This window comes from Sminthopsis crassicaudata, chromosome 5 (assembly GCF_048593235.1).
Source record: "Sminthopsis crassicaudata isolate SCR6 chromosome 5, ASM4859323v1, whole genome shotgun sequence".
NCBI lineage: Eukaryota > Metazoa > Chordata > Mammalia > Dasyuromorphia > Dasyuridae > Sminthopsis > Sminthopsis crassicaudata.
Window position 1 is genome coordinate 37,557,417 of NC_133621.1, and position 18,233 is coordinate 37,575,649.

The 18,233-nt window shown below is 37.8% G+C and overlaps 1 protein-coding gene across 4 annotated transcripts in view; it reads right to left on the minus strand.

The window, feature by feature from the left end:
- The window catches only part of CPNE4 (copine 4), a 419,473-nt gene that overhangs the window by 133,512 nt on the left and 267,728 nt on the right, over window positions 1-18,233 (minus strand). For 3 of the 4 annotated variants that reach the window (XM_074271064.1, XM_074271065.1, XM_074271068.1), the window contains one exon: window positions 13,654-13,833. In XM_074271064.1, the coding sequence (XP_074127165.1) occupies window positions 13,654-13,833 (180 nt within the window). Of the gene's footprint in view, window positions 1-13,653; window positions 13,834-14,256; window positions 14,396-18,233 lie in introns of all 4 variants that reach the window. The other variant, XM_074271067.1, reaches the window with a different exon arrangement.

The following is an 18,233-nucleotide window of genomic DNA, read 5'->3' on the forward strand; positions in this document are numbered from 1 at the left end:
TTTTGTTCTCTCTATTTTTATATTTATACTTGAAGTAATATTTATAAATGCATTTAGCACAGAGCTTGACATACAGAAGATGATTAATAAATGCTTATTCCATTCTCCTTCCCCATTTGTGTGCCTCATTACAAGGAGGGATTGTTTCCTTGGTACATTTTTCATACTTGTATCCCCAGAGATAAGCTCAGTGCTTGTCACTTCCTAATAAATACTTGCCAATCAATTGATTGATTTCCCAGCCTTTCCTCCTACTAACTTGGAGAAACTCAACTGAATATATACCCCAAGAAAAAGCCTCCATTCCAATAATGGCCTTAGGATGGGAAGGAGTCATCATTGCTAACACCAGATGTCTATTTCTAGCATTCTTGACAGTCTTTGGGGCAGTTAGGTGAATAGAGTGCCAGAAATGGAAGTCAGTAAGACACATCTTCCTAATTTCAAATCTGGACTCAGATACTTCCTAGCTGTATGACTCTGGGCAAGTCACTTAACCCTGTTTGCCTCAGCTTCCTAATCTCTAAAATGAACAAGAGAAGGAAATGATAAATCACACTAGTATCTTTGCCCAAAAAACCCCAAATGGGGTCATGAAGAATTGAAAAACAACTGAACAACAAACAAATGACAGTCACTCAGTCTCTATTTGAGGATATACCCTCTGCATCCTTCCTCATCTCTATCTCCTGACTTTCCTGGCCTCCTTTAAATCCCAATTAAAAGTCTACTTTGTTCAACAAGCCTTTCCCACTCCCCTTTGTTGCTACCATCTTTCTTCCATGGATTATCTTCCATTTCTCCAATATAGAGCTTGTTTATACCTTTGTTGTTTGCATGTTATCTCCACCATCAGACTATGAGCTCCTTGAACACAGAAGCTTTTCCTTTTTTGTATTCTCAGGGCTTATCACAGCCCCTGGCACATAGTAGATATTTACTAAACATTTACTGATTTATTGACTGACTTTCAGCCATGGGGCATCTATATCCTAAGACAGAATCTTCCCTTATTGTTCTAAATGTTAGAACACCAATCCATCTTTCCCTTTACAGTTGTTGATTCCCCTAATTCTGTGTTTTCTGTCGCTCTTGAAATGATGCATTATTTTATATATACCTTGTATTCAACTGTGTTTACATATCTCCTCTAAGCTCCATGAGGGCAATGAATATTTATTTCACTCTTGTGGCTGTATTCCTAGGGTACAACACAGCCTAGCAACATATGTGCTAGAAGTTTGATAACTGGTTATTTAATTAATTAAAATGTTCTTCATCATATTAACTAAAATCTGTGTGTAGAGTTTACTTAGGAGTATGGTGTTGGACAAAGAGAAGTGAGTTTGGAGACATTAGGAAGAACCAGATTTGAATGCTGACTGTTACTTACTTGCCTGGGTGGTGCAGGGCAAGTAAATCAGACTCTCAGTCTCTTCCTTGGTCAAATAAAGGGTTATCTCTAAGATCCTTAAAAGATCTCCAAGGTCCCTTCTAGTCCTAAATACTATGTGATAATCCTAGGTGACAGAGCTAGCACTTGCCATGAAACAAAGTAACCCTACCTCATTTTCCATAATGGAAGGTCACAACTATCATTTTTACATAGTTCTTGATCTCCCCTATAAAAACAGCTCTCTATTCTTTACGTGAATTATAACCCTACCTGCAGTACCCCTCTTTTTACATTTTTACTCAAGGTTCCCAGAGGATTTCTTCTAAGGGAAAACTTGTGGAACTATACTTTCTGAGCCCCAACCTAGGTGTTCCCTTAATAATCAGCCATCAGACATAATTGGTTCTTAGTGAAAGTCTTTGCCAAGATGTCATGTAAAAAATAATAATTAACACAGAATTCTCCACAAACACAAACTTGAGGGACACTCAGTTTTCATGGGAAAAACAGGCATCAACTTAAAAGCATATTGTTAATGAGGCACATATACAGGAAATACATTTGGTCAAGGCAAATCACAACATCAGAACTGTAAGATCTTGATGTTTTTTTTTTTTTCTTTTCTTGTGGAATGCTCTTAAAAATATCCCCATGGCTACAGCATCTCTGCTGGCAGGTTAATTAGCTGAACCTCTGGGGTCTGTTCATTTTCACAGCTTAACCCTTAATTGCCAGGGATGGTTGGTTTTTGATTTTTTGCTGTCAAAGGTTATAACCCTTGAATCTGTTTCTGGTCTCAAGTGACTGCCTCTCTATGTCTCTTCCCTCACAATTGTGTCTCAAACTCTAGTTTTCCAGCAGGATTTTGCTGCCAAATGCTATGACGATTGGGGAGCAGAAAAAAAAATCATCTTCTTCAATAGATTTCTTTTGGCTTAGATTCACTCTAATTGTCTGCCTGGATTTTTAAGGGTCAGCTGGGAACATGACCAATCATTGTTCATTTCTCTGTCTCTCTCTCTTTTTTCCCTACCCCTGTCTCTATCTCCTCCTTTCTGCCCATTAGTGGTCTCTATATCAACTGTTGTGGGGGGAGTGTGCTACAAAATCCCCTCTTATATGGATATTTCCTGTTTCCTTAACCATTCTTCTTCTGACATTGCTACTAGAATCCTCACCATTCTGAGCACCTTCCTCTCAACATATTTAAATTTACCAATGTCCCTAAAAGTGGGGCACTCAGAATTAGATACAACATCCCAGACATTTCCTGACCAGCTTGATCAATGTTTCCAAGTCAGTGACATAGAGATCCCTTTATATTTGGATACTACAATTCATTTATATGGTCTAATATTATATTTTATTTTAGCAGCAATCTCCAGGTTTCTTTCCATAGCAAGCAAAGACTCTCCTATTCTATACTTTGCCTCTAACCTAAACATGAGACTTTATACTTATCCTCAATAAATCGTATTGTGTTGTTTTTGTGCAAATTTCCAGACTAGCAAGATCATTTGAGTTGAATAGTTGATTTCGATAGCTAACCTTCCAAGGCTTTGTGATAACCGTCACTTTGATACACATGTGTTCAATGTCCTTAATAATGACTGATAAATCACTGAACAGGGAAGTGATGAAGATACCTCTCAGTGGTATCACATAAGAGACTTCCTCCTAGTTCAAGATACAAGATCTCATTTTGGGGTCCATCTATGGTTAGGCTTTCTGTGCACCTATGGCTGGTGTCTCTTCACAAATTTATCATGGGAACCTTCCCAACTTACTAAAGGCCTTCCTTGATTTTTTCTTACACTGAAAGGACATCAGAGAAGCATATCAGCTGTAAATTATTCCTTTTTCTTGCCCTTTGATCAGTTCATCTTCCTTTTCAATCATAAATTTATTTAAAAATAGCCTTTATTCCAAGAGGCAGAAAGGTATGTTAGTGAATTGGCTTTAGAACTAGGGAGACCTGAGTTTGAGTCCTGCCTTTGACAAAAACTGTTGTGTATCTTTGAGCAGATCAAAATCTGAGTGTTCCATGAAAGTCTCCATGATTATGAGATGAAGAAAAAGGTCCTGACCTTCCTCAATAAAGGGAGCATCTTCATTTTTGAGTTCTTTACACTAATGAAATCACAGGTTTTAGTCCCATTCCTGTCTACAACTTCTTCCTAGTTCTTTATTTGTGTTGTGTTGAAAACTGATCACACCCACCATGCACTTTTCCATCACCCTCTGAGTGAGACTCAGTTTGAACTCTGAGATGACTGAATTTTTTTTTATGTCTCAGAGCCAAACAACATCAGAAAACATTGCTATTGGAAAGATGGGCCTTTGTCTTTGGGAGAAATTGGTACCTATCCTGACACGGAGCCATTAATCATCAATCTTCAATAAAGTTGCTCAACCAGCCATGAATCCACCTGACTCTTGTCATGCAGCTCACACAGCTCTATCTTGTTCCGAAGGATGAGATGGGAGATTCATGCTCCTCATATCTTCTTCTCTAATTCCATTAAGATCATCTGAGAGTCTCTTCTAAGGGACTGAGTGATTCTAGGTCTAAAAATCAAATTTCCAGCTCTGAATCTCTAATTAAAGGTTCTAGACTACTGTATGCAGACATGACCTCATCTGTCTTTGGTGAAAAACCAGCACGTGGGGAAGAGCTAGATCAGGAGAAGGGTGAAACATATACAAATCTGCTGGCATATTGCGTCCTCACCTAGAATGTAAGCTACTTAAAAGCAGGTACTAATAACTTTGTATTTACATTCCTAACACCTAGTATAATATGTATTATATTTGGCACTAAATAAATATTTTATTGGGTTAGATTTTTACCTTCAAAGCTTCCTTCTGTTTCTCTCCCTCTTTCCTTCCCTCTTTTTCTCCTTCCTTCCCTCCCTCCCTCTCTCTCTTTCTCTTTCCCTTCCTTTCTCTCTCCCTTCATTTCCCCCCTCCTTTCATCCCTTCCTCCTTCTCTTCCTCTCTTCCTCCTTTCTTCCTCTATTCCTCCTTCTCCCTTTTCTTCCTTGCTTCCCTCTCTTTCTTTCTTCCTTCCTTCTTTCCATTGGAACTCATAGAAACTCATAAAGAGACGAAGCACTGGAAGGGATCTTAATGATCATCTCCCCTTACCTTATTTTTCTTTAATAGATTACAAAAATAAGGCTGAGATGTCTAAGATCATAATTTATAGACAGCAGAACTCAGGATTCAAACCTAGCTCTTTATTCTGGCACTAAGCCTAGCATTCATCCCCCTGTAGTCCTTTTATGGAAAACTGAAAAGGAAAAAAACCATCCTCCAAGACCTTGAGGCCATCACTTCTAAGATGCAATTTCCATGTTGTTTATTTGTATATTGTTACAGGAAAAGTAAAGACATGCTCAACTTCAATTTAGCTAGATAGTGAGTTATAGTATCAACAGGAAGTATAAGAGTTTTTTTTGTTTGTTTTAAACTTCAATCCCAGAAACAAAGACCTTGCAACTTCAGATTGTTTTAGGAAATAACATCTCATTGAATTGGAGGTTTAGTGTAGTGACTTTAGGGGAGTATTTTTTCTGTGATTTGGCAGAGAAGGAGAAGGGCTCATTTACCTAATGTCTTTTCTTCTAGCTGAAATCCTAGTATGCTTTCCATACTGAACCAAAAGAAGTATATAGCTATCAAAACATCCTGAATCCAATTTTCCCTACCCTTCTATTCCATCATGCCCAAATCTCATCTGATAATAACTCAGGGCTTACGAGTTCTGATGTGTTTAGTCAATGGAGACACATTTCCTCATCTGGACTTTTATCCCCAAACCCTGCTGCATCTGTTCCATTGGAACTCATGTTTTAATATGTATCCTGATTACATTCAAGACTGCTACTTTCTTTCCCTTTGGGCTAAGTGTTCTTTCCCATGGCTTCGGGCCAATGCAGAGCTGTTAAGAGAGAGGGCAACAAAGTCAGCTTGGTGGACCCAGTTCACATTTTCCTGTTCCTTCAGGATTGTAGAGCATGCACGAGGCAGCACATTTTTGTGCTTGGGCGTCAGGGAAAGAGACACTGAGGAATTGGATTTAATTCTTGGATCTTTGTTTAACTGCGGGTGAGTGATTTAACCTATCTTGGCCTTGGTGTCCCCATCGGAGGGCCATAAGAGATAATTTCTGAAGAACCCAAAAGCTTTCCAGGTGGGGTCTTATGATCTTTAAGGTCTCTCCTTGCTCTAAATCTTACGATTTCTAAAGGAAAATTCCTTCCCTTATATAATTAAGAAGAAAAACTCACAACATTTTAATTTAAACAAAAAAAATTCTACAAAAATAAAGGTTGGGACATTTCAAAGAGTGGGAGAAAAAGTATCGGACTAAAATAAGACATTATTAGTAACCGATCTTAATACATATTATTTAAGGTTTGCAAAGCACTTTGTAAGTTATTTTAGTGGATCTTTACAATAGCCATGTGAAATAGGTGCCATTATTATTATTTATCATTCTTATTGTATATTTGGAAACTGAGGCTGAGGGGTTAAGCCATTTTGCCCAGGGTCACACAGTCAGTAAATGTCCCAGGTAATACTTGAACCTAGATCTGCTTGATTCCAAGACCATTGCTTTCACCACTATACCATTTAGCTATTTTCTTAAAATATTTTTTAAAAGTAACATTTTATTTTTTATTCTCAATAATATGTAAAAACAAGTTTTTAAATGTATTTTTAAAAATTTTGAGTTTCAAATTCTCTCCCTCCTCCTTTTCCCCATTCCTTCCCTGAGACAGTAAGCTATTTGGTATTTAGTTCTTTTTACTCAATACAAGATCAACTATAATATTTCCCTCTAACCTTTTTCTTTCACTCCTTTACTAGTTTTGGTCATCCTGTTCCTTCTCCCTTTATAATATTTTTAGGACTCATGCCATTTCCTCTTCAGTTTCTTGTTCTCAACTCAAACCATGCCCTGCTTGGATATCTGCAACAGCTTCTCAGCTTCTAGTCCCCCAAATAGGTCCTACTTATCCCAACAAGACTCATTTTCTCTTGTAAATTTAATTCAACACTTATTAAAAAATAGCTACTATTTTCAAGGCACTACTGGGCGCCTGGCATTTGTCTTTAGGGTTTCTTCATAAGGATTTCAACATTTCCCACATTCTAAACTTTCTTGAAAGTATTAAGGGTAGGACAGGACAGGGCATACTGCCATATATCTTTCAGCTTCAAGAAAGGTGGAGAGCCAGTCTTGTATCTAAGAAGATCTGGGTTCAATTTCTGCCACTAACACATCCTACCTATGGGTAAATCATTTAACTTAAGCTCTGAGGACTTGAAGCAAGTCATTAAGACTAGAGAAGGTACCAGCCTTCATTGGTAGAGAAAAATTTCTAGTATCTTTTTCTATTAGCCCAGGGATTCTATTCCTGGGGTCCATGAACTTACTCTTTTAAAAGTATTTGAAAAACTATATTTCAATCTAATCAGTTTTTTTTAAAAATCCCAAATGCATTTAAAAATATTATTCTAAAGAGGGATCCATAGGCTCTACCAGATTGCCAGAAGAGTACAAAGAAATATCAAAGATTGAGAACCCCTAGACTATGTGGTCCAGAATCCAGGTCTGCCATTAATCAACTGTATTGCCTTGGACATTTAAACCTCAGCAGGACTCAACTTCTACCAATAAAACTGCAACTCTATTCTTTGCCCTTGAGAAGCTTACATCCCCTTGGAAAAAAATAACATGTACACGGATAAGTTAAGGGAAATAATACTGTAAAATTTGAGGGGTAGTGCTAACCACTGAGGGAACTCAGGAAAGGCCTCTTGGAGGAGGTGACACTGGAATGGAGCCTTGAAGGTGAGCTAAGAACTCTAAGCAGTGGAGGTGGATGAAGTGGAAGAGTGATCCAGACTTGGAGGATAATCTATGAAAAGTCACAGAGGAAAGAGATGAAATGTCATATATTTGGAAGAACAAGACATCCTGAAAGAGACAAAATGGCATGTTCCAGGCAAGGCAAATCATCATCGCTGCCATCTTTCCTACCATTTCTGTCAGAGGCCAGTGAAAACAGCCACGGAACCCTGAACCCAAGAATCTTGGGAATAGCCAGACTTCCAGCCCAGTACTCTCTTCCATCATCCTTACAGCCATATCTATGGAGATACAGCCTGGAACATTGCTCCTATAGGGACTGCAGATACAGCTACTGAAGCCCCAGAAAAGAAAGTTCTCACCAAAGTCCTAGTTCTGTCCTATGGCTCAACATCAGAACTAATAAGATTTTATCAGTGGAATAACTTTAAAGAAGAGCTATCAGCTTCTGTTTTGCTGCTGCCCCTGAGGACCATAGGAACTTCCCGTTGGTCTTATAGATGAAGTCTTCTATACATGTCATCTCTCTGAGCTCCTGGAAAGCAGGGACTCTCTTATTGCTCTTTTTATGTACTTCATACATAGCAAGCATTAAATGTTTCATTTATTCATTCAACATTAAATGAATCACATGGCTGGGGACACAGAATTCTAGAAGGAAATTCTGATTTCTTGTATTTTTCCTTGATTATGTGGAGCAAAGAGGAAATATGGGGAGTAGCTAGGAAGGAGAGGAGACATCATAAAAGAGAATGAAGAAAGGAGCAGTAAGAGCAGATGGACAAAAGTTTCTGTTACATAAATGGATTGTAATCTTCTTAAAGTTACAAAAGGAAATATCTCAAAGTATAATCCAAATCCTTTCCAAAGCTTTCAGGGCAACATGCAATATAACTCTTTTATAGCGTTCTATCCTCCATAAACACTTGATAAATATTTTCTTTTTTGATCATGATATCTTCATCCCCACACTACTGGGTTGTCCTTGACTCTGGCAGTGAATAATGACTTTGGAAGAAAGCAGGGATGGTGTATGCTGTTTGGAACAAAGAGGAAGCTGCCTGTGTTTGTCCTTAAATCCCCAAATCAAAAAGCATATGACTTGGTGAAAAAAATAATAAGGATAAACAAGTTTTCAGTGGGTGTTGATGCATAAAGATCCTCACCACTGGTGTGTGTGTGTGTGTGTGTGTATTTGTGTGTGTGTGTGTACCCATAGGAGGGGGGGAAATGAAGCATCTTTATAAGGGAAAGGATGTTGGTTCTCATCTGTCATATTCAAAGAAAAACCAGAGATGCCAGCACTTCACATAGCAAGACAGAGTGTGGTTAATAAATCAATGTAAACATTGCTAACAATAATAGCTGACATTGAGATAGCCCTTTAAGGTTTAAGGTTTTTCTCTCTGCCACCTTGTTATCTAGGTAGGGATTTTTCTAGGGGAAGGGGGAGAGCTGTACCTGAGATTTTCTTACTGTTGGGAACTTCCACAGTGGAAACTCCTTTCACCAATACATACAGGCAATTCATCACTAGTTATTAGAGCGGGGCTGTAAACCTGATTTTGTATCATGGACCACCTTTGGCAATCTGGTGAATTCTATGGAGCCTTTCACAGAATAATGGTTCTTTAAAAAGAAAACCTCATAATTGGAAAAAATGCTAAATGTCAGTCAGGTGTTAGTGAAAATAAAGATTCTTTTTCTTATGAAATCTTCTCCCAATCTAGTCATAGAGCCTATAGCTCCCATGTTATATACATGGACCCCCCAATCTATTCAGGGAATCCACAGACCCCAAGTTAAAAACTACCATTTTGGGAGTGGTTCAGGGTAGCAGGAAACTAAATAACTGTCCAAGACACAAAAGAATTGGGCTCAGATCTTCTGGAAGAGAACTGCTAGGTGTGACTGTGCATAGAGTGCTGGACTTGGAGTCAGGAAGGTCTGAATTCAAATTCAGCTTCAGACACTGACTGAGGGATCCTGGACAATCATTTAATGCCCCTCAACTTTAGTTTCTTCACCTGCAACATGGGTAGCACTTATTTCACAAGGTTGTTGCAAAGAACAAATGAGATAACAGACAACATTTTATAAACCTTAAAGTACTACAAAAATGTTCGAGGAGGAATAAAAGTGTTGTCACCCCCATTTTACCATAGAAATAACAAAATCAGACACAGAGGAGTTGAATTAATTGTCATCAAAGCTCATTAGGAGCTTCTTTATTTCTGCCTTTGAATCTCCAGGCACCTAGCATTGTATCTCACTTTCATTTAAAAGAGGCTTAATATACTCATGCATATATACTGTGGAAAAAAATATAAATAAAATTTTTTTTAAAAAGAGGCTTAATAAAGCTTGTTGAAGAACAATGGACAAAATTCAAATTTGTTTTTTGAGTCTAAGACTAGATCTGGGGTTCAAATCTGACCTCCGACATTTACTAGCTGTGTGAGCCCAAGAAAATCACTTACCCTCTATCTACTTCAGTTTCTTCATTTGTAAAATGAGAATAAAAATAGCACCCATTTCTCAGGTTGTGAAAAAGATCAAATGAGATAATAATTTTAAAATGCTTAGCATGGTACCACATAGTAAGCACAATATAAATATTAGCTATAATTATTATCATTATTACCTCTTGTTACTATTGTCACGTCTGACTTCATGATTCCATTTGGGATTTTCTTGGCACAGATACTGGAGTGATTTGCCATTTCCTTCTCCAATTCATTTACAAATGGGGAAACTGAGGCAAACAGGATTATGTGACTTGTCCAAAGTCACACAGCACGTAAAGTCAAGTTTCAACTCAGGGCTTTTTAACTCTGGACCTGGTGCTCTATCCACTGCTCCATCTACATGCCCCTATTATTACTATATATACCAACTGCAGAGCTAAGTTTTATGTTATGTAATTCTGACTTAAAAAAATTTTTTCTGGTCATTCCAGGTAATTCAAGGCTTCCCAAAATGGTCCAGTTAAGAAAATAGGCTTAGATCTCAAGTATTTTTACATAATTCTTGCTATTTCTGCTCACAACACTAGTTCGAAGAACCTAGTGTAAGGGATCAGGGGTATGCTGGTAGATGTTTAATAACCAGCTTTCTTAAAGAAAATATTCATGGCACACTTCTAAATTTAACCTGTATTATTAATATTTTCTTCATCATTTTCTTATGTCTAGACAATCAACAATACAATATATCAAGTCCCGATTAGCACCATTTGACAATTTCTGAGACATAAATGCTTACACTATAAATTTACCAATTATCTAACAAGCTGGGAAGAGCACTAGCATGTATCACTGACTAGAATCATAGAATACAAAATTGAAAGGAAGAATCAGAATTAACCAGTATCACCCTTTCAATTACCACATAAGAAAATTGAGGCCAGAGAGGGAAAGGGCCAGTTCAATATCAGAAGATAAAGATTAGGATTCCTTGTCAAGTCTGGTGGTTCCACCTCACTATCCCAAATAGCCCAGAGTCTTGAACTACCTTTAATCAGCCATATGACTGGCTCAGTCTCATTAAGCTTCCATCTCCTCATCTCTTTTTAAGTTTTTATTTCTTTGCTTTTGAATAACAAATTCCTAAAACTTGAAGTGAGCATTTTCATAGAGAAATAGAGATAAAACAGTAAAAGACAGGGAGAGCCATAATATCCTGTTACATACAGCTTTTTAAAAAATGTGTATTACAATTTTGACATGTTATAAGTTGCTTTAATTGTGTTTTCTTCTGACCCATCTTCTTATCTATAAAACAAGCGGCTGATGCTAGATGTTGTCTATGGTCATTTCCAGTTTTAGTGTTCTTCGATAGCCTACTATAACAACTGTTTGGAAGATCAAATGTGATTAAGGAAATCTCATTTAAAAAGATAAACAGAGGAGATAGGAGACAGTCACTGTGGCTGCTGGCTGTGGTCATCATCCCTTTTAGTAGATTATGAAGGGTGACACAGAGCCAGATATTGCCAGTCTTTTCACTCACTCTCATGGAAACCAAGATCAGCTAAATGGCACCATAGCGAAGAGAATGCCAGGTCTGTAATCAGGCTGACTCATCTTCCTGAGTTCAAATCTGGCTTCAGACACTTAGTAGTTGTGTGATCCTGGAGAAGTCACTTAACTCTAAATACCTGTTTCCTCATCTATAAAATAAGCTAGAGAAAAATAATGGCAAAGTACTCCAGTATCTTTGCCAAGAAAACCCAAAATGGGGTCATAAAGTTGGACATAACTAAAAATGATAGGAAACCAAACCAACAACATGGAAACCTACCCAAAGTTACATGAAAAGGAAAGACAATGAACACTTATTAAGTACCTATTATAGCCAATAAATAATCCACTTACTCTATTGGCACCCCATTAAGGTCAAGAGATGGAGAAAAAGATCCTGAGTATGTTCCTGTGGTCAGTTTGTAGGACAATTTGACAAGGACCACTCAGGAAGGGCCCAGACATGGATAGGTTTATGACATTTTGTGGGAATTATCAGTGAGATCACAGATGTATTTGAATATTTGAATATGTACAAGGAGCCAGGTCTATAGGATACCAAAAATGAAATATTATTTGTCTTCAAGGAAGTTACATTTTACTAACAAATGTGTACAAGTAAATAGAAAGAAATGTTAGAAAGAGGGATGATCTAATAACTGCTAGAAGTTATTGGAGTTATTAGTTTCAGGAGAGACAAATAAGGTGGGCTCCCTTTGAGCCAACAGTCCAATAAATGCAAAGATTTTCAGGCCAATTATAAAATAGAAAATTTGGCATGAGCACAAAAGATGAACCTAACTCTTTAAGAAAAGTGAGATCTACCCAGAAGGTGGAGGTTCATTTCCTAATGGCAGCCAAAAGTACTCTTATAGGATTTCTCACATAATCCCTGGTGACTAGTGATAGATAGGGATTTTGATTTAGTATGGCTTGGTCTCCCAGCAGCAGCTCAGCCAAAGGGAGCCAATTATTATCAACTAAGTCATATTAAGCCAAGTTGGAAGGGAGAGATGATGACTTCTGTTTTAGATATATTTAATTTGAAGTGATGGCAGGCCAATCAATTAGAAATATTCTCTGGAGAGTCAGAAATATGGAGCTGGAGTACATGTGCGGGGTCAGAGATGTAGAGGAAGATTTAGGGATTCATTAGAATACATAATCTCAACTATCGAATAAATTAGAGAGAGGAGCTACTTTCTATACATAGGCCTTTAGAGGTAGTTAAAAGACATAAGCTAGAAGAAGAGAATACAAAAGAAACGTAACTTTGGGGCTATCTTTGACTTTTTCCCCTTTGATCATGTCATAACATAATTATGTCATAATGTCAGTTGCCAAGTCCCACTGATTTCATCTCTGAAATGTCTCTTACATCTATTCCTTTCTCTTTATTCTTATTCCCTCCATTCTAGTGCAGATCATCATTATCACTTGCCCCAAATATTGTAAGAGCTTTCTATCAGCACTTTCTTCTTTTATCCAACTTCCAATAATCTTTCTTATCCACAATTATCATGTTACTATTCCAATTGCCTATAATCTTCTAAATAAAGCTCATTCTCTTTAACTAGATATTCAAGATTCTATGCAAACTTTTACCACTCTGTATTCCTAAATATCTCATTATTTCTGCTTTATTTAGTCTTAAAACAAAGACCTAGATTCAAGAACTTCTAGGAAATTGGTACTGGAGAAGCTGATACAAACAAGAGCATTACTATTATGCAGAACACAAGCAGATAAATGAAAGCATAAACACACATATATTATATGGTGATGCAATATATATATATGTGTATATATATATGTATGTGTGTATATATATGTATATATGTGTATATATATATATATATATATATATATATATATATATATATATATATATATATATATATATATATATATATGTGTGTGTGTGTGTGTGTGTGTGTGTGTGTGTGTGTGTGTGTGTGTGTGTGTGTATGTTAGAAACTTACCTAGCATGAGAGTCAGGAAGATGAGTTTGGGAAAAAACACTCAAAATTGAAGTTTAGGTGAAATGATATACCCTAAAAATGTCTTTAGTTGATCACTGGTGCTGAATATAGGGTGTATTCCCAAGCAACCCCAGATGTGATGAAGTTCTAAAGGCTACATTAATACTAGGCTTGAGTGAGTTTCTTTACCGATTCCAGAAACTGGTGAAATAACTAATATGAATTATCTAAGGTGGGACTCAATTTCGTTGTCACTCATATCACATCAAACTGTTTGGATTTCAATAAAATCTAGTCAATGTTGGCTATATCCTCATGGAAACAAAGGAGGGAGAGAAGAAAGAACCAAAGGAGAGAGGGATGGGAACTGACCTGTCCAAGAGTACACTCCATGCCACCAAGAAAGTCAGCTTCCTTCAGTCCATTGTGATTGCTGCTGATATCATGGACTTCGAACCGTAGTCTCTGTACTTCTTCGAAGTAAAAGTCCACCGTAAACAACTTAGAGAAAACAGGGTTGATGCAGGTTCGAATCACTTCTGTTCGGTCCACCTGTCGGGAGAGACACAACCCACATTGATCATCCTGGTACTTCCTTTTTAACTGCCAGAGAGGAGTGGAGCCAAATTGTTGAGATCCCAAATATGATGATGAAAGTTTCTTCCATCCAGAGAAAATACAGTATAGTTTGTCTTTAGAGTCAGGAGACAGCTGGATTCAAATACCACCTAATATTTATGCAATGACCCTGGCTCCCTCACTGTGCCTCTCTCAGACACAAATACCAAATTCAGGTAATCCCTATAACACTGACCTAGAAAGGCACCACATATATTGGGAAAGAAGAATCTAGGAAACTTATATTTAATTCAAGTCTGACAACATCTGAACTGGCTGTGTGACCCTGGCTAAGTGACGTAACCTTTAATTATCCCCAGATAATTCTCTAATAAAGATGCAGAGGAATTTCTGTACCTGGAACTCCAGACACTGATGATATCCTCCCCTTCCCACAAAAGGTAACTCCTTCATTGAGTTGGAGGATTAAATGAATCTTGTCAGTAGAGTGGGATGTAAATGTCAGCTATCATCTGTTTTCCAAAGGATCTCCCTCCTAAGATCATTATGAGAATCAAAATAAGATAATAAATAGAGGCAATAGCTATCACTACCATTATCATTATAAATGTAAATGTCAAATGGCTCTATGGAGAATAGGGCAACGATGTGGTATGAAGTGGATGAAGAGTCAGGTCTGGAGTCAGGAAGAATTGAGTCCAAATCCAGTCTGAGACACTTCTTAGCTGGATGAGTTTCTTAACTCTGTTTGCCTCAGTTCCTTCTCTGTAAAATGAGCTGGAAAAGGAAATGTCAAACCATTCCAGTATCTTTGCCAAGAAAATCCCCAAAGAGGTCAAGAAGAGCTGGACACAAAAGAAAATGAATAAATAACAAATTAGGAGAATATTTCAAAAATGATCTCTATTTTAGGATGGTAAATTAGAATCAAAAATATTTTTTAAATCAGAGGGGTCAACATCTGGGAGCTGCTATATCCTTAGAAGGCATCAGAACTAGATCAAAAGTTAACTTTGTGGCTGGGTTTTTTTTAAGTTAAGGGGGTTAAGTGACTTGCCCAGGATCACATAGCTACTAAGTATCTAAGGTCAGATTTGAATTCAGGTCCTACTCTATCTACTGCTACCTAGCTGCCCCTGGTAATTGAAAACTATTTAATCAAATAAAAATACAATAAAACATAGCTAATATTATTTTGAGGCTTTTAAAGTCAATATGGGGTGTGAGAAATACTGAAAAGTTGCATCTCCACAAAGTGTTCAAGCCTCAAAGTAGTGTAGAATAGTGGGTACCCACTGACCAAGAGGTTTTCAAAATGTGAGAGGTTAAGAGAGGCTAAGTGATCAATAGAAACCTTGAGCAAACAAGGAATTGGGGAGCTAGCAAGGCACAAGGGAATTCAGCCAATCAGAAAGAGCCTTCTGGTTTTGAGAAAAGTATATATATTTAGGGGGAAACATATTGTAGGCATATCAGAAAGACTGTAACCCAGATGCGTATAGACCAATCTGGTCTCTGAAGGGAGGGATTGTATTAAGCTAATAAGTATAAAGCTTCAGGGCTCCCTCTTCCCCAAGAACAGCAGAGCCCACTTCTGACCAGAAACATTAAAATGATTCCTTAAGGTTCTTTTTAAATAAATTTTCCTCCATATCAGATTCTCAGTGATAAGTGTTTCTAACAGAGGCCTAGGGTTCCAGTTCTATTTGAGTCTGACTCTCCTTTTTAAATAGCAGCTAGGTAACAGTAGATAGACTCAATATAGACATTTACTAGCTCTATGACCCTGAACAGATAATTTAACCTTGTGTCAGTCTCAGTTTCTTCCACTACAAAAGAGGGGAGTAGAGTTCAAATACTTGGGACATCAGAAAGGTCCTTGTGGAGGGCTTAGAAGTTGCACTAAAAATTGAGGGGAGATAGAGTTCCCAAGTAATAGAGGAAAAAAGGGAGGGTATCCTGGGATAATTACAACTAAGTCTCGGCTCACTCCAAGTACATGTGTCTTTTTAACACAGACAACTTTTTAAGCACAATTTTAGGTTTTCAATTAGTTGCCCTCACTAGTTCCAAGGTCCTAAACATGTGGGAGAGGGGACAATCCCTGATGCCCACAACTAGAAAAAATGTGCCTACCAAGCTTTTGAACCCCCCCCCACATTAGCAGCCTTTCTTCTCTTTTCCTTTTAGCCATTTGCCAACCAATTTTTTTTCAATGAGCCACTTTCCAGCTGATCCTCAGAGGGCTTAGATGATGGCTAGACACTTCTTGACTAGAAGGATAAAAGTTCTCCAACTAGTGGCTTTAAGATTAGTCCTCCTACTCCACCTAAGGATCAATGGGGATGGGAATGGGGGAACCAAAAACAAACAAAACAAGAAAGTGGACCTTTTGGGCCTGGAGCAGCTGCTTTTTTTTCCCTCCTTAGTTGTAAATTGAACCATTAATAGTAAGCAATCAAAAAAAGCCTCATGAAACTCACCTTTGCCCGCTAAGCTGGCAAAGCCCGAGAGAGAGTGGGAAGCCTTTTTATAGGTCATTCTGAGTTTCTGCACCCAGGGCTGGCTGCCTGTCATCATGGAGGGAGCTCAGAGGCTAATCCTAGCCCAGCCTGAAGCAATTTGCACTTCACTCACTTTATTGACAGGATGCTCTCCTCCTCTCATCTCTGTGCCAAGGTTGAACAAGCCTCTGGAAAGGTCACCCAGGCTAAGGGCATTTGGTTTTTTACTAGTTTGTGTTTAAAGAGATTGAGGGGAAACTTTCACATTGGGACAGTCAGAATTCTTTTTTTTTTTTTTTTTTATTATATATATATATTTTATAATATTATCCCTTGTATTCATTTTTCCAATTTACCCCCCCTCCCTCTATTCCCTCCCCCCGACGACAGGCAATACCATACATTTTACATGTGTTACAATATAGTCTAAGTACAATACATGTGTGCGAATATCACTTTCTTGTTGCACAATAAACATTAGAATCCGAAGGTACATGCAACCTGGGCAGACAGATATTAGTGCTAACAGTTTTCATTCCCCTCCCAGTGTTTCTTCTCTGGGTGCAGCTACCTCGGGACAGTCAGAATTCTAAGGCCTGCTTGCCCAATCTCTTGCCCATTCACTAAGTGTGGCAGATGATTCAAGGGATATAAACAAACCCTTGTTGTGGTAGGGAGACAGCACTGGATTTGGAATGTCATTATTTATATCACATATTTTTATGTAATGTACATATATGTAATATATCTTTTATATGTTTATGCATTAAAAACATTATTCAGAGAAAGAATTGATGTTTCCCTACACAGCCAAAAAAGTCCATGACATAACAAAAGATAATGCTTGTTAGAGATAGCCAGGTGTTGCAGTGCATGGAGTGTTGTGTCTGGAGTTAGGAAAACCAGAGTTCAAATCCTACTTCAATCACTTCCTAGCTATGTGACCCTTAAAGGTCTCACTTAACTATCAACCGGCTCAGTTTACTCAACTATAACATGGGGAAAATAATAGTGTCTACCTTTCAAAGTTGTGACGTTCAAATGAGATGATATTTATAAAGTCTTAGTACAGTGTCTGACATTTAATAGGTACTATATATAGTAATAACAAGTAATTCTTGTTTCCTCTCCTCCTTTTCTCCTTGTCTTATATGTAAAAAGGAGCCACACATGCAAAAATGTTTGTAGGAGCTCTTTTTGCGATGGGAAGGAATTAGAAATTGAGGAGATACCCCTAGATCATTGAGAGAGTAATTTACCTAGAGTTACATAGATAGTATGTGCTAGGTAGAAGACTTGAACATATTCCTAACATTGATGTCAGCCCTTAATATAGGGCTGTCACTTAGGATCATAGTTTTAGAACTGAAAGTTTTCTTGCCCATCTCTTCCAATCTTGCATTTTACAGATAAATGACTGAGACCCACAGGGGTTATATGATTTGCCCAGTCACACATATATTGCACAATTAGAGATTAACAGACTCTATGGCCAACTAGTCCATCATGAAGTGTTTGTTATGCCTCAGTTTCCCTGCATTTGTTTCCTTGAATTGTTCTGTCTCAGTCTCCTTGATGGCAACCCCCTTATCTGGCCATTAGGACTGAGATAATTAGGGCTGGGAGCCCTGGCCACTAGAATTCCAAAGAGTCATAAAAAGCAGATGGTTTATCTTAAGACATATAGGCTTATCTCCTATCTCAGACATCCTAGCTCCTGGTCCTCTCAATTTATCAGAATTTATGATCCTTCCTTTCTCCAAACCTATCAGAACCAAATTTATAGTCCATTCCTGGAAGTTCCAGCTCACAAGTGCTACCTTGCCTTTGTTTCTCTGATCACTGGAGCCCTAAAAGAATCCCTGGAAT